The 12,542-nt window shown below is 36.8% G+C and overlaps 1 protein-coding gene across 5 annotated transcripts in view; it reads right to left on the reverse strand.

Annotated features, from left to right (window-relative positions):
* Positions 1-12,542, reverse strand: part of LOC132151854 (protein WWC3-like) — a 48,379-nt gene that overhangs the window by 770 nt on the left and 35,067 nt on the right. For 2 of the 5 annotated variants that reach the window (XM_059560300.1, XM_059560302.1), the window contains exons 10-22: positions 12,187-12,276; positions 9,227-9,762; positions 8,824-8,944; positions 7,614-7,691; positions 7,441-7,527; positions 7,144-7,339; positions 6,804-6,977; positions 3,234-3,334; positions 2,984-3,131; positions 2,107-2,271; positions 1,717-1,809; positions 1,384-1,620; positions 74-201 (exon numbers count right to left, since the gene is read on the reverse strand). In XM_059560300.1, coding sequence (XP_059416283.1) covers positions 74-201; positions 1,384-1,620; positions 1,717-1,809; positions 2,107-2,271; positions 2,984-3,131; positions 3,234-3,334; positions 6,804-6,977; positions 7,144-7,339; positions 7,441-7,527; positions 7,614-7,691; positions 8,824-8,944; positions 9,227-9,762; positions 12,187-12,276 — 2,154 coding nt within the window. Of the gene's footprint in view, positions 1-73; positions 202-1,383; positions 1,621-1,716; positions 1,810-2,106; positions 2,272-2,983; positions 3,132-3,233; positions 3,335-6,803; positions 6,978-7,143; positions 7,340-7,440; positions 7,528-7,613; positions 7,695-8,823; positions 8,945-9,226; positions 9,763-12,186; positions 12,277-12,542 lie in introns of all 5 variants that reach the window. The other 3 variants (XM_059560301.1, XM_059560299.1, XM_059560303.1) reach the window with 2 other exon arrangements.

The following is a 12,542-nucleotide window of genomic DNA, read 5'->3' on the forward strand; positions in this document are numbered from 1 at the left end:
AAGATGAATACATTTAGCATTTTCTAGAAATGTCATGATAAGATCCCTACGAGTCGAGTAAGAGAGAACTCACTTGAACGTCTGCACAGGGAGGGGCTCTTTGTGGCTCTGGCCCCTCATTTGCAAAACCTCTTTTGAGGCCTTTCTCAACCTCCTCTCAGCAGCTTCCTCCTGCCTCTGCTCCTGTCTACTCTGCTTGGCCTGCCAGAGAGAAATGAGGGGAAAAAGAAAGAAATTATCAATTATATTTGTGATTTTAAACAGAATTTACAATTCACAATGTCTTGTAAATCGTTGTTCCACCAATATTAGAAAATGATCAAATGACAAAACACTAAATGCAATGGTTTAATTATATATGATTTATAATAAACGACACATAATAATTAATTAATATAAATAAATGGTAACGCATTACAATATGTACAGTGTGAACATAAGGTAATTAAATATTAAATGAAGCATAATGTTCATTCTTAAGATACAACAGTTTATTATTAATTCATGTTCCTTCATAATATTACTAAGAATAAATGTATACAGCTTCATCTTAAAAATGTATGCCTTTCAAAATGTTGGGTCCAGAAAGCTTTACACTTTTTTTTATTAGAGAAATTAATACATTTATTTAGCAAAAATGCCTTAAATTGATCAAAATGACAGTAAAAACATTTATATAGTTACAAAAAAAGAAAATTCATATGTAATTTCTATTTAAAGAATCCTTAAAAATTGGTTTCCTAAAAAATTCAATAAAATAAATCAATAAAAAATAAACTTTTCATCTTAGAAAATAAAAGGTAATGTTTCTTCAGCAGTAAACCAGGATATTAAAACTATTTCTAAAACTAAATGAATGATTTGTAATTAAAATAAATTATACCCCAAAAAAAAAAATATATATATATATATTTTAAATTGTATTATTTAACAATATTGCCATTATAAGTCGCATTTATTTAGAACCATGAACCAAGAGAAAACATTACCATCTACAGCTGTGAGAGGGCGCTCTATGCTGCTCAGTGATAGACTACAGGAGCACTGAGCTGTATAGAGCGCCCTCTGGCGGCTGTAGACGGTAATGTTTTTTCTTGGTTAATTTCTCTTGGATCATGGCAAATTAATTTTGATAAATAAGTCGCACCTGACTATAAGTCGCAGGACCAGCCAAACTATGAAAAAAAGTGCGACTTATAGTCTGGAAAATACGGTATATATATATATATATATATATATATATATATATATATATATATATTGTAAAAGTACTGTTCATTGTTGATAACTGATGCATACATGTTAGCCAAAGTGTTGCTAAATGAAAATACATGTAAAACTGTAAATGTGAATTTGGAAAGCGTCAGAGTGAATGGGCAGTACCTGTCTCTGGGCGTCACGGAGCAGGTTTCGGAAATGCTCATCCCGCAGGGCCCAGTGAGGAAGGTCCGCGGGGCCACGGGGGCCCTGCATGGGCTCCTCCAGCCGCAGTTTGAGCTCCCGCAGTGTGACCAGCTCCTCGCTCAGCTGCCTCTGTCGTGTACGGCAGGCCTGGAGGTCCAGCTCCAGGTCCAGAGAGGTACGTGTGGGCTGCTCAGCCAGAGAGGAGCGGTGAGACTGCTGCGTTCACGTAAAAAAGACACATAAGTACACTTCCAGACCAAAAGATGAATAATAAGAATGCGTGTTAAACAGCAACATTGTCATCATTCCAACCTGTTTATATCGCAGGGTTCGTCTCTCTAGAGTGTTTCTGATAAAGGGGGATTTCTTTGGTAGAGTAGAGCTATCACTGTCACTTCTATACAACTGTGAAGGAGGGAAAACATCATGTAAAGGTGGTTATTTATCATTTTAATTTATTTGGTTCAAATCATCTAATTCATATAATACTGAGTCCAATAAGTTTTCATTTAAATGTTTAAATTTAATGTACTTGAATAAAGAATATTTTAAATTAAGCCACAACTTTTTTGACATATTATCACATAATGTAATAAAACATATCATTACTGTGATTATAAAATGACTCAAGCTGTGTTTGAAGGCTTTGGACAGATCACGCATCACTAATCCACAGTGTGTGAATTGTGTGTTTCTTCTTACCCTACAGACATACTGACTGCGCGCTCCAGGTGAAAACGTTTGAGATCTGACTATTGTGCTGCTGCGCATGAACGGTGAGCTGTGACCCCAGCGGCCTGTCCTCTCCTTCGGCCGCATTCTCATTGGCTCTGGAAGCACACCTTCGGTGTTGGTCGCCTTGTCCACCTATGGTGGGAAAAACAAAATAAACTTGTTTAATGATCTATTTTTTTAAAGTTCATTGCTCTTCTTTTTTATTATTCAGCAGTGGTACATTAAATTGATCAAAAGTGACTAAAGATTTTGACATTGTTGCAAAAAAATGCTTAAGAAATTGCTTTTGTGTTTTAAATTAATCCCAAAAAAAATTATTAAATGTAGTCAGCATTGATGATAATAATAAGAAATTCTTGAACATCAAAAAATAATCACCAAATATTAGAATGATTTTTACCGTATTTTCCAGACTATAAGTCGCACTTTTTTTCATAGTTTGGCTGAATCCTAATTTGACATGAACCAAGAGAAATGAACCAAGAGAAAACATTACCGTCTACAGCCGCGAGAGGGCGCTCTATACTGCTCAGTGCTCCTGTAGTCTACGTACACTGAAAACATAGAGCGCCCTCTTGCGGCTGTAGACAGTAATGTTTTCTCTTGGTTCTAAATAAATGCAACTTATATATATTTTTTTCCCTGTCATGACGTATTTTTGGACTGATGCAACTTAGGTGCGACTTATAGTCTGAAAAATACGGTAATTATAATAGAACCTCAACAGACAAACACAGTGGTTCAATTAACAGCAGAAACGTGTAGCTTGTATTTAAATAACTTATTAAATCTGTAGGAGGAGAATTCTTTCAGTTTCTATGACTTCTGTAACGGTTCACAATACCTTTACTATTGGATTTCTTTCTGCAGGCTGGAGACAGCGTCTCACAGAGATCTGGCAGATACCTTCACCGCAAAGACTCTCAGGACAGGGAATGACAAACGCTGTACTGTTACTGCAGCCGCTGTCCACTGACTCAGCCTGCCAACTCCTAAATCACAAACAAACTCTGAAACATCATCTGATAGAAGTGCTCTAACAGTCAGAAGCTCAAAGGTTTACTGGTTTATAGGAAGACAATGAGTGTGTGGACCTCTCAGAAACTGCTTCTCCTTGCTCTTCCTTCCTCTCCAACTCCTCTTCACTCCTCTGTAACTCTTTCTTCATCTCCTGCAAATGAGTCACCATGGACACCTGTTCAAAAATATGCAAGAGAAAAAACCTTTTGGTTTTGTTTTTTGATTTTGTTGTTATTATTTTTAACTAAATATGCAGAGACAACTAAAACCATTTTGTAGGTTGATTTCTCTTATAAAGTGTAAAAACTGCTTTAAACATTGTTCTGTTCATTCACAAAATCTTTATAGACATTGGCATAAAATATTTGTGCATTAAACAGCCTTGTCATAGTCTAAGAACAAAAAAAGAAAATGTAATATTTCCTATTCAATCTAATAATAATTTATTATTAACATTTTATATATATATATATGATAATGTGTGTGTGTATATATATATATATATATATATATATATATATATATATATATATATATATATATATTTACGTAAGACCTCCGTTTATCTTCGGAACACAGTTTAAGATATTTTAGATTTAGTCTGAGAGCTTTCTGTCCCTCCATTGTGTGTGTAGGTTATACTGTCCATGTCCAGAAAGGTAAGAAAAACATCATCAAAGTAGTCACTGTGATGACATCAGAGGGTCAGTTAGAATTTGAAGCATCAAAAATACATTTTGGTCCAAAAATAGCAAAACCTATGACTTCATTCATCATTGTCTTCTCTTCCAGGTCTGTTGTGAGTTCAAAACACAACAGTTCAATGATATCCGGTCGCGAACAAATCATTCGATGTAACCGGATCTTCTTGGACCAGCTCACCTAATCGAACTGAATCGTTTGAAGTGGTTCACGTCTCCAATACGCATTAATCCGCAAATGACTTAAGCTGTTAACTTTTTTAATGTGGCTGACACTCCCTCTGAGTTAAAACAAACCAATATCCCGGAGTAATTCATTTACTCAAACAGTACACTGACTGAACTGCTGTGAAGAGAGAACTGAAGATGAACACCGAGCCGAGCCAGATAACGAATGAACGATTGACTCGTTCTCGAGTCAAGAACCATTTCTGTCAGACGCTTCTGATTCGAGATCCGAGGAGCTGATGATACTGCGCATGTGTTATTCAGCGTGAAACAGACTGACACACAGAGCGCATGAACCGAACTGATTCTTTTGGTGATTGTTTCTGAACTGATTCTGTGCTAGTGTTATGAGCGCGGGTAAACCAAAGACTTGAATCAAGGGCAATCATCGCCAATGACGCCATTACGCCGATCGCAAAAGAACCGGTGAACCGTTTTCTTCAACTGGTTTTTTGAATCAAACTGTCCGAAAGAACTACTGGTGATCCGAAAACCGATTTCACCTGTTCTTGACTCGAGAACGAGTCAATCTTTTGTTCGTTATCTGGCTCGGCTCGGTGTTCATCTTCAGTTCTCTCTTCACAGCAGTTCAGTCAGTGTACTGTTTGAGTAAATGAATTATTCCGGGATATTGGTTTGTTTGAACTCGGAGGGAGTGTCAGCCACATTAAAAAAGTTAACAGCTTAAGTCATTTGTGGATAAATGTTTATTGGAGACGCGAACGGTTTCAAACGATTCAGTTCGATTTGGTGGACTGGTTTAAACAGATCCGGTTACATCGAATGATTCGTTCGCGAACCGGCTATCACTAAACTGCATTGTTTTGAACTGTCTTACAACAGACACGGAAGAGAAGACAATGCTGAATGAAGTCGTAGTTTTTGCTATTTTTGGACCAAAATGTATTTTCGATGCTTCAAAATATTCTAACTGACCCTCTGATGTCACATGGACTACTTTGATGATGTTTTTCTTACCTTTCTGGACATGGACAGTAGAACGTACACACAGCTTCAATGGAGGGACAGAAAGCTCTCGGACTAAATCTAAAATATCTTAAACTGTGTTCTGAAGATAAACGGAGGTCTTACGGGTTTGGAACGACATGAGGGTGAGATATTAATGACATAATTTTGATTATTGGGTGAACTAACCCTTTAATCTGTTACTATTGCAATAACACTACTGAACTAATATTAAAATGTGTAGTATTATTATTAAATAATAAAAAAAAAAAACTGTATATTACAATATAACTGTTTATGGTTGTCTTAATTTCCTTGCTTTAAAATTTATCAGAAACCTCCTGGGAGACTTTAAAGTAGGGATGTCCAGATCCGATCACGTGATCGGAAATCGGGCCATATATATATATATATATATATATATATATATATATATATATATATATTCTCATTAATTTTTAACACATCTTTTGTTATGCGGTGGCACAGAGTTAGACCCTTTTGACTCCACACAGAACCAGCAACGCGTGCGGCATGACATCACTTTGTTTTCAAGAGCTGGTGTGAATAAATATAGATTCAAACTCAAAGAGACATGATAGTTTGCGCATGACCTGATATATCATTCGGACTCAGGATACAGCGAGATGAACATCACAGAGCACTAAACTCTCATGCAGTGTGTGTTTCATTCATACTCGAAGCCGGAGCGCGCTCTCGCGCTGATATCAGGAAATTCCTAATATGGACAAAAGCGTCCAGCTATGCTGTGGTGCGCACAGGAAAACAGAAACTTATGCAAACACGAAGACATTAATATACGATCACGACAATAAATTGTTCTTCAAGTCATCTCCAGCAGGTGATAAATAAAGTATGAACAATGCAGTGCTGATTGACATTATTACATTATTACATTATACTTATTACAGTATAGAAACTATTCTGCATTATTATGTGATAAACAGTGTTTGTAGTATATAAACAAATCATTATTATTTGTTATTGTCCAGCATTTATAGATTTCTAATCCAATTAAAAGCTAGAAATTAGAGAAAAAATAAAGTTGCCTATACTACCAGTCAGAAGTTTTAGAACAGTAAGCTTGTTAAGGTTTTTTTGTTTTTTTTTGTTTTTTAAGAAGTCCCTTCTATTCACCAAGCCTGCATTTATTTGATCCAAAGTACAGCAAAACAGTAAGATTTTGAAATATTTTTACTAGCCTATTTAAAATAGCTGTTTTATATTTGAATATATTTCAAAATGTAATTTATTGAAGATCCTGGATCTGTTTTTTCGCTCTTCTTTATTCTCTTTTTATGTATTATAGAAGTATCGGATCGGGACTCGGTATCGCCAGATACTCAAAATCAAATGACTCGGACTCGGACTCGAGGACAAAAAAACCTGATTGGGACATCCCTACTTTAAAGTCACAATGAAATCAAAATTTTATATTCTTCTTTTATTTTTAAAGGAATATAGCTAATATATATTTTTTTTCATTCCTGTTTTTTTTTTTTTACTATTCTTATCAAAAATTTGAGAAGATGGTTGGTGTATTATTGCATTTTGTTTAGGGCAGAAAATTGTGGCAATGACTGATCTAAAACAAGGGAACAAATTCTCTGCATGCCATATGCGTGAATTCAGACGAATAATTTCTTTTAAGAGAGAGATCTTCATTGGATCTTCAGTAATCTCTGATAATGCTTAAGCCAGAGGAAGTCTCCAGTGCTGTCATCTCACCTCCAGCTTCCCTTGCCCTTCATTCTTCTCCTCTTCATCCATGATGCGGTTAGGTTGACTGTGGCATCTGTGCTCAGGCCTGTGGTTCTCTGTGTTGTGAATATGCACTTTAAGCCACTGGAAGAGCATTTCAGTGCTTCCTGCACAGTCTGTCAGCGAGACGTGAGCAGAGCCCTGAGCCACAAACAGATACAGGTCAGTTCAGCATCTCATAGCTGACAAGCATGAACATATAAATGCTAAAGCTAAGGCAGAAAACATGCTTTAAATGCATATTTTTTTATACATGCAGTAATTATACTATCTGCATAATAAAGATTTGAGTGAATATTAGTCTAACCAGTAGCTCCTCCTGGGCAAGGGGTCCTATAGTGCAGAGGTTTAACTGTAATGCATGGGCCCCGGGGCCTCCAGCACTCAGGGGGATCCGGAAGCCCTCATTAAAGCTGAGAAGAGATTGAGGCTCCTGGGGCTTACAGCAGTAATATGTGCAGGGCCGGCTGGAGTCCACCGGGAGAACATGAACCTTCACAAATCTGAGAGAGACAAACACGTGTGCATAAACTGTTTCTGCAGAGGATATCACTGCAGTAGAGAAGGACGAGTGTATTAATGGAAAGCTGATGAGACTACTTACACTTTGCATCCATCTCTAACAGAGGCCTTGTTTAAACTTCTCATCTGAAGGACATGCAGCAGCAAAAACATGCCATTCGAATCATATCTGTAAAAGATTAGTTAATAGTGATTTGGTAGATTATGATGAGGGAATAAGCAGCAGGTATGAGTATGAGAGGATGTGGTGCTTACAGAAGACCAATCTGAATCTGAACTGGATCTGAGGCTGGGACCTCTTGAGTAAAACTGACTTCTTCTGATTCCTCCGTCCTACTGGAAAGAGACATTTTAGACATTTCTGAATAATTATAACACTAAAACAACTTAAACTGACTGCATTAATTGCCCATGCGGAAAGTATAACACAGGCTTAAGATTGCCTAGTGTGAGCACACCCTAATTATTCTCCCGCATCTCGCACACACAAATGTTGTCCCGCGCCGCGCTCTGCTGCGATGGGTCCCGTGGTCGTGTTATAATGTTATGATCGAGGCTCTGGACTTGTTTTTCTATAACAAACTTTAAAATATTTTCTATAAAAATGTAAATTTCCTGGCAGTGACAAATAGCTTGTTTTATAATTAATTTAATGTAATAAGTTGAGATTTAGGCTACAATAAATATTTTAACTGCTACTATGTAAAAGGAACACTGCTGTAAAAAGCACCTTATTTTTTTAAGTGTTTGCAAACCAATTGTTATACAGCAGTAGGCCTACTTTTAAATGAAATAAAAGTGCATAATACACTACTTTTGAATGCATTATTAGTTTTATGCATAACAATGTGATTAATAACAGACAAAAATGCCATTAATAGTGATTAAAAATTTTAATCGTTGCCCAGCACTACTGAAAATATAATTTATTCTTGTGGTGGCAAGGCTGAATTTTTAGCAGTCATTACTCCAGTCTTCAGTGTCACACGATCCTTCAGAAATCAGTTTGTGCTGCTTAGTATTTTTGTGGACACTGTGGATTTTTTTTTCAGATAATCAAAGCTTTGTAACAAGTCTTTCATTTCACTTTTAAACAATACATCCTTGCTAAATGTAAGTATAAATTCTTTAAAAAAAATCTTACTGACTTCAGTCTTTTGAACAATATTCTATATTTCTGGTACAAGATGTAAAAAAATAATGCATGATATTTAACACATTCTAAAGTAGGTACAGGCCAGTGGGATGATTATGAAAATATTCTTTGTTAATTGATGATTTAGGGATTATGGAGATACAGTGAGTATTATTCTACAACGACAACTTTAACAGTTTTTTCTTTTTATGATATATTCTTTCCTTTATAGTTTTGGAACAACATGAGTGAACTGAAGACAGAATGTATTTATTTTTTGGTGAACTATTAGTTCAAAGTCTTTATCTTTATTGCAGAATTTTCTCTCACCTTCTGCTCCAGGCTTCAAACACCCCACTGTCTGTTGCCAAAACGTCTTCATTTACTCCTGCAGACACTCGTCTTGCTCTTCTGCTGGTCCTACTTGCACTTTTACAGCGCAGGGTCACTCCTATACACAGACACAGACACACACAGACACACAAAACAGGAAATTAAAATCTTTTTAATAAGAACAGTGTGATTAAATGTTTAAAGCTGTTATTTTTTTTATTTTTTACATTTGTAGTTCTAAAAATGTTTAACTTTTATTTCTAAACATTTTAAATGAACAATTATTACATCTTTTATTCGGTTTTCTATCATTAGAAAAGAACGTAAATGGCTTAACGTGTTAATTAAGAAATTTTTTTAAATCAACTGATCAGTCAAGTTGCAATTTGCTATTCATCACCTGTGGAGCTGTGCGTTCCTTGGAGAGCTCCATCTCTCTGGAGGTGTGCAGTGGCTGGGATTCCCACTTCCCCTTCCCCAGAAAGAGTAGTGTGCTGCTGGGATTGAGTCTGATTCCGTAGTCCTTCAGCCAGAAGACCCCTGCTGGCCACCTCCATGTACTCCTCTGTCATTTGGGCCAGAGGGCAGTCCTGGGGGGCCGAGTGGTAGGTGGTGTCCATGGGGGAGCTGGGAGGGGAGAGCGAGGAGAGCGAGGACCGAGAAGAGAGAGAGGTGAGAGACTGTGGTGTGTCGTGGGACCGTTTTGGGCCGAAGGCTGAACCATCCCTACTGTGGGTCTCCAAGGGGAGAAGGTAGCGGAAAGATGGGTCCAGAACATCAGAGCTGCCTTCTGTTCGTTCATACTGGGGCAGGCCGTAGATGTCGGTGAAGCTGATGGAGCTGAGAGAACCACGGCTGGATGCCAAAGAGCCACGGCTCGAAGCTAAAGAGCCACGGCTACTGCTGGAGGACACCGTCAGATTACTGGCTGACAGGCTGCACACACAGAGAGAGAGCTGCTTAGAGAGCCTCCATTTGTCTTTGTGTTTTCATCATTTTCATCATCTTTTCATTAAGGCTCTCAATTGATGATATTTTCATATTCAAAAATATATATTATTTGGTTGTTTAAATCAGTCCCAATAATCACATTTTATACTCTATCAAAATTTGCAGAGAAAAAACAACAAATGATAATAAAAAAATCTTTAGAAAAGAGGTTTCAAAAGTCAAACGTTTATTTTTTTTGAACATAAGTATATCGGTGGCTTACAATCCAAATCAATCCAGTGTTTAAATAACATTTTATAATTAATATAAAAGTAGATTAATTTAATATTATTAAACAATGTATTAATAAAGTATTCTATGAATGTACTAATAAATATAATTATATATTATATATTCTGAAATGTATACACCATCTCAAAGCGGAGTACATAAGCTTTCCATTTATGTATGGTTTGTTAGGACAATATTTGGCCGAGATGCAACTATTTGAAAATCTGGAATCTGAGGGTGCAAAAAAATCGAAATATTGATAAAATCCCCTTTAAAGTTGTCCAACTGAAGTTCTTAGCAATGCATATTCATAGGTGTGATTGACAAAGGACAAAAAAATCTAAATTAAATGATTGAACAAAAAAAAAATCATAAAAGGAGTAATGTGGGAAATATGCTTCAAAGACTGGGCAAAATAGTGATGAAATCCAAAAAATCTGTCAATAACTTGCTGCTGACGTGCATGAAAACTAGCCATTTATTGGGCATTTCTTGTCCTCCCAGATGTTTTGTTTTTCCTTATTACTATGGTGTCCTTTACATCTATTAAAAATAACATCTTTATTGTCTGGCTCGGCTCGGTGTTCATCTTCAGTTCTCTCTTCACAGCAGTTCAGTCAGTGTACTGTTTGAGTAAATGAATTACTCCGGGATATTGGTTTGTTTTAACTCAGAGGGAGTGTCAGCCACATTAAAAAAGTTAACAGCTTAAATCATTTGTGGATTAATGCGTATTAAAGATGCGAACCGTTTAAAACGATTCAGTTCGATTTCGTGAACTGAATGATTCATTTGCCAACCGGATATCCAGACTGCTTTGTTTTGAACTCTCTCTCACAACAGACACGGAACAGAAGACAATGCTGAATAAAGTCTTAGTTTTTGCTATTTTTGGACCAAAATGTATTTTCGATGCTTCAAAAAATTCTAACTGACCCTCTGATGTCACATGGACTACTTTGATGATGTTTTTCTTACCTTTCTGGACATGGACAGTATACCGTACACACAGCTTCAATGGAGGGACTGAGAGCTCTCGGACTAAATCTAAAATATCTTAAACTGTGTTCCAAAGATAAACGGAGGTCTTACGGGTTTGAAACAACATGAGGGTAAGTTATTAATTACATAAATTTGCTATCTGGGTGAACTAACCCTTTAAGTAGCACGTAGAACGCGTTCATGTCAAGTAAAGTTTTCGGGAAAACGCATGGAAATGCGGCGAGCGTTCATAACCTTGCACGTTGAGAGCGCTCTTCAGAGCTAAGATACATCGTTATCGGGAAACTCGACCCAGATCAGATTTAAGCATTCATTAAAGTGAATCGGTTCAAAGGAGTCATTAGTTCGCAAATCGGACGAGTCTTTAGTGGACAGATATGCTCATAAGCTCTGCGCATATAACGTTACTCCCAAATATATTTTTAAGTCGCACAGATTAAATTTCAGGAGCATATGCGACAAAAATGTTTGCAATTTCGAGCCTTGTAGAAGCTGCTAAACTTTCTAGCTAGAAGTAAGCAATAACCAACATGGCGTTAAGTTAGCCCAGAATCGTTTAACATTATTGTTATGGAAGCATGACAAAAGTGATCAATTGATTGATCAAATTTTACTAGACCTGCATATAAAAATGAAAGACAATATATTGGATTTGCTTACATAAATCACCCGTGTTCACGGTCTTCGTCAGTCAACTGAAGCTGTTCACGTGAGTAGATGGTTGGGTGTGTGGCATTCAGAACGGTGTGCGTACACTTTGAACTTCAATCGTGACAAATTATTGAACTACTTGCGGAGTGACATGACGACATGATTCAAAGGCACAAAAAACGTTGACAGCGGTGAGCGATCATTACGTTTACCAATACCCGACCCATCCCAACCGCCTACACCCTGACCCCGCACTGTTTTTTTTTTTTGCTTGATTTACGAGAGCATCATTTTCAGGTCGGAAAAGCCGGATTTCCGGATTTTTCCGGAAGAATCACACCCCTGCATATTACTAATCAATAATTAAGTTTTGATATATTTACTATTGGTACAAATATACCCCAGTGATTTAGGACTGGTTTTGTGGTACAGGGTTAGGTATGTATGTATGTATGTATACGGGCGTTCAGCTGGTGTGCGATGTACCTCTTCAGCTGAGAGTGTAGATAGGTGGTGATGCGGGTGGCTTCCTCAAGTTGCCTCATAAGTACATTCCTCTTCTCCTGCTGTAATATCCTACCCAACACACATTATCATAAAGATTTACCACATTTAATACAGTCAGTTTGATTCAACTAACCATTTGATGTCTGCTTGATATCAGAATTATAGACTGTAGATCACAAATGCAAGACTGTTTGTTAATATGTTTAACTGTTCATTCTGCAAAAGTGGGGATGATTTAAGCGCATCGTCTGTGGAAGACTATTGTAGTATAAGATTTATGTAATCTAATTTTCACCATCATAAGAAAATGCAATTTTACCATTTTATGGCTCTTA

The sequence above is a fragment of the Carassius carassius genome, chromosome 10 (genome assembly GCF_963082965.1).
Source record: "Carassius carassius chromosome 10, fCarCar2.1, whole genome shotgun sequence".
Taxonomy (NCBI): domain Eukaryota; kingdom Metazoa; phylum Chordata; class Actinopteri; order Cypriniformes; family Cyprinidae; genus Carassius; species Carassius carassius.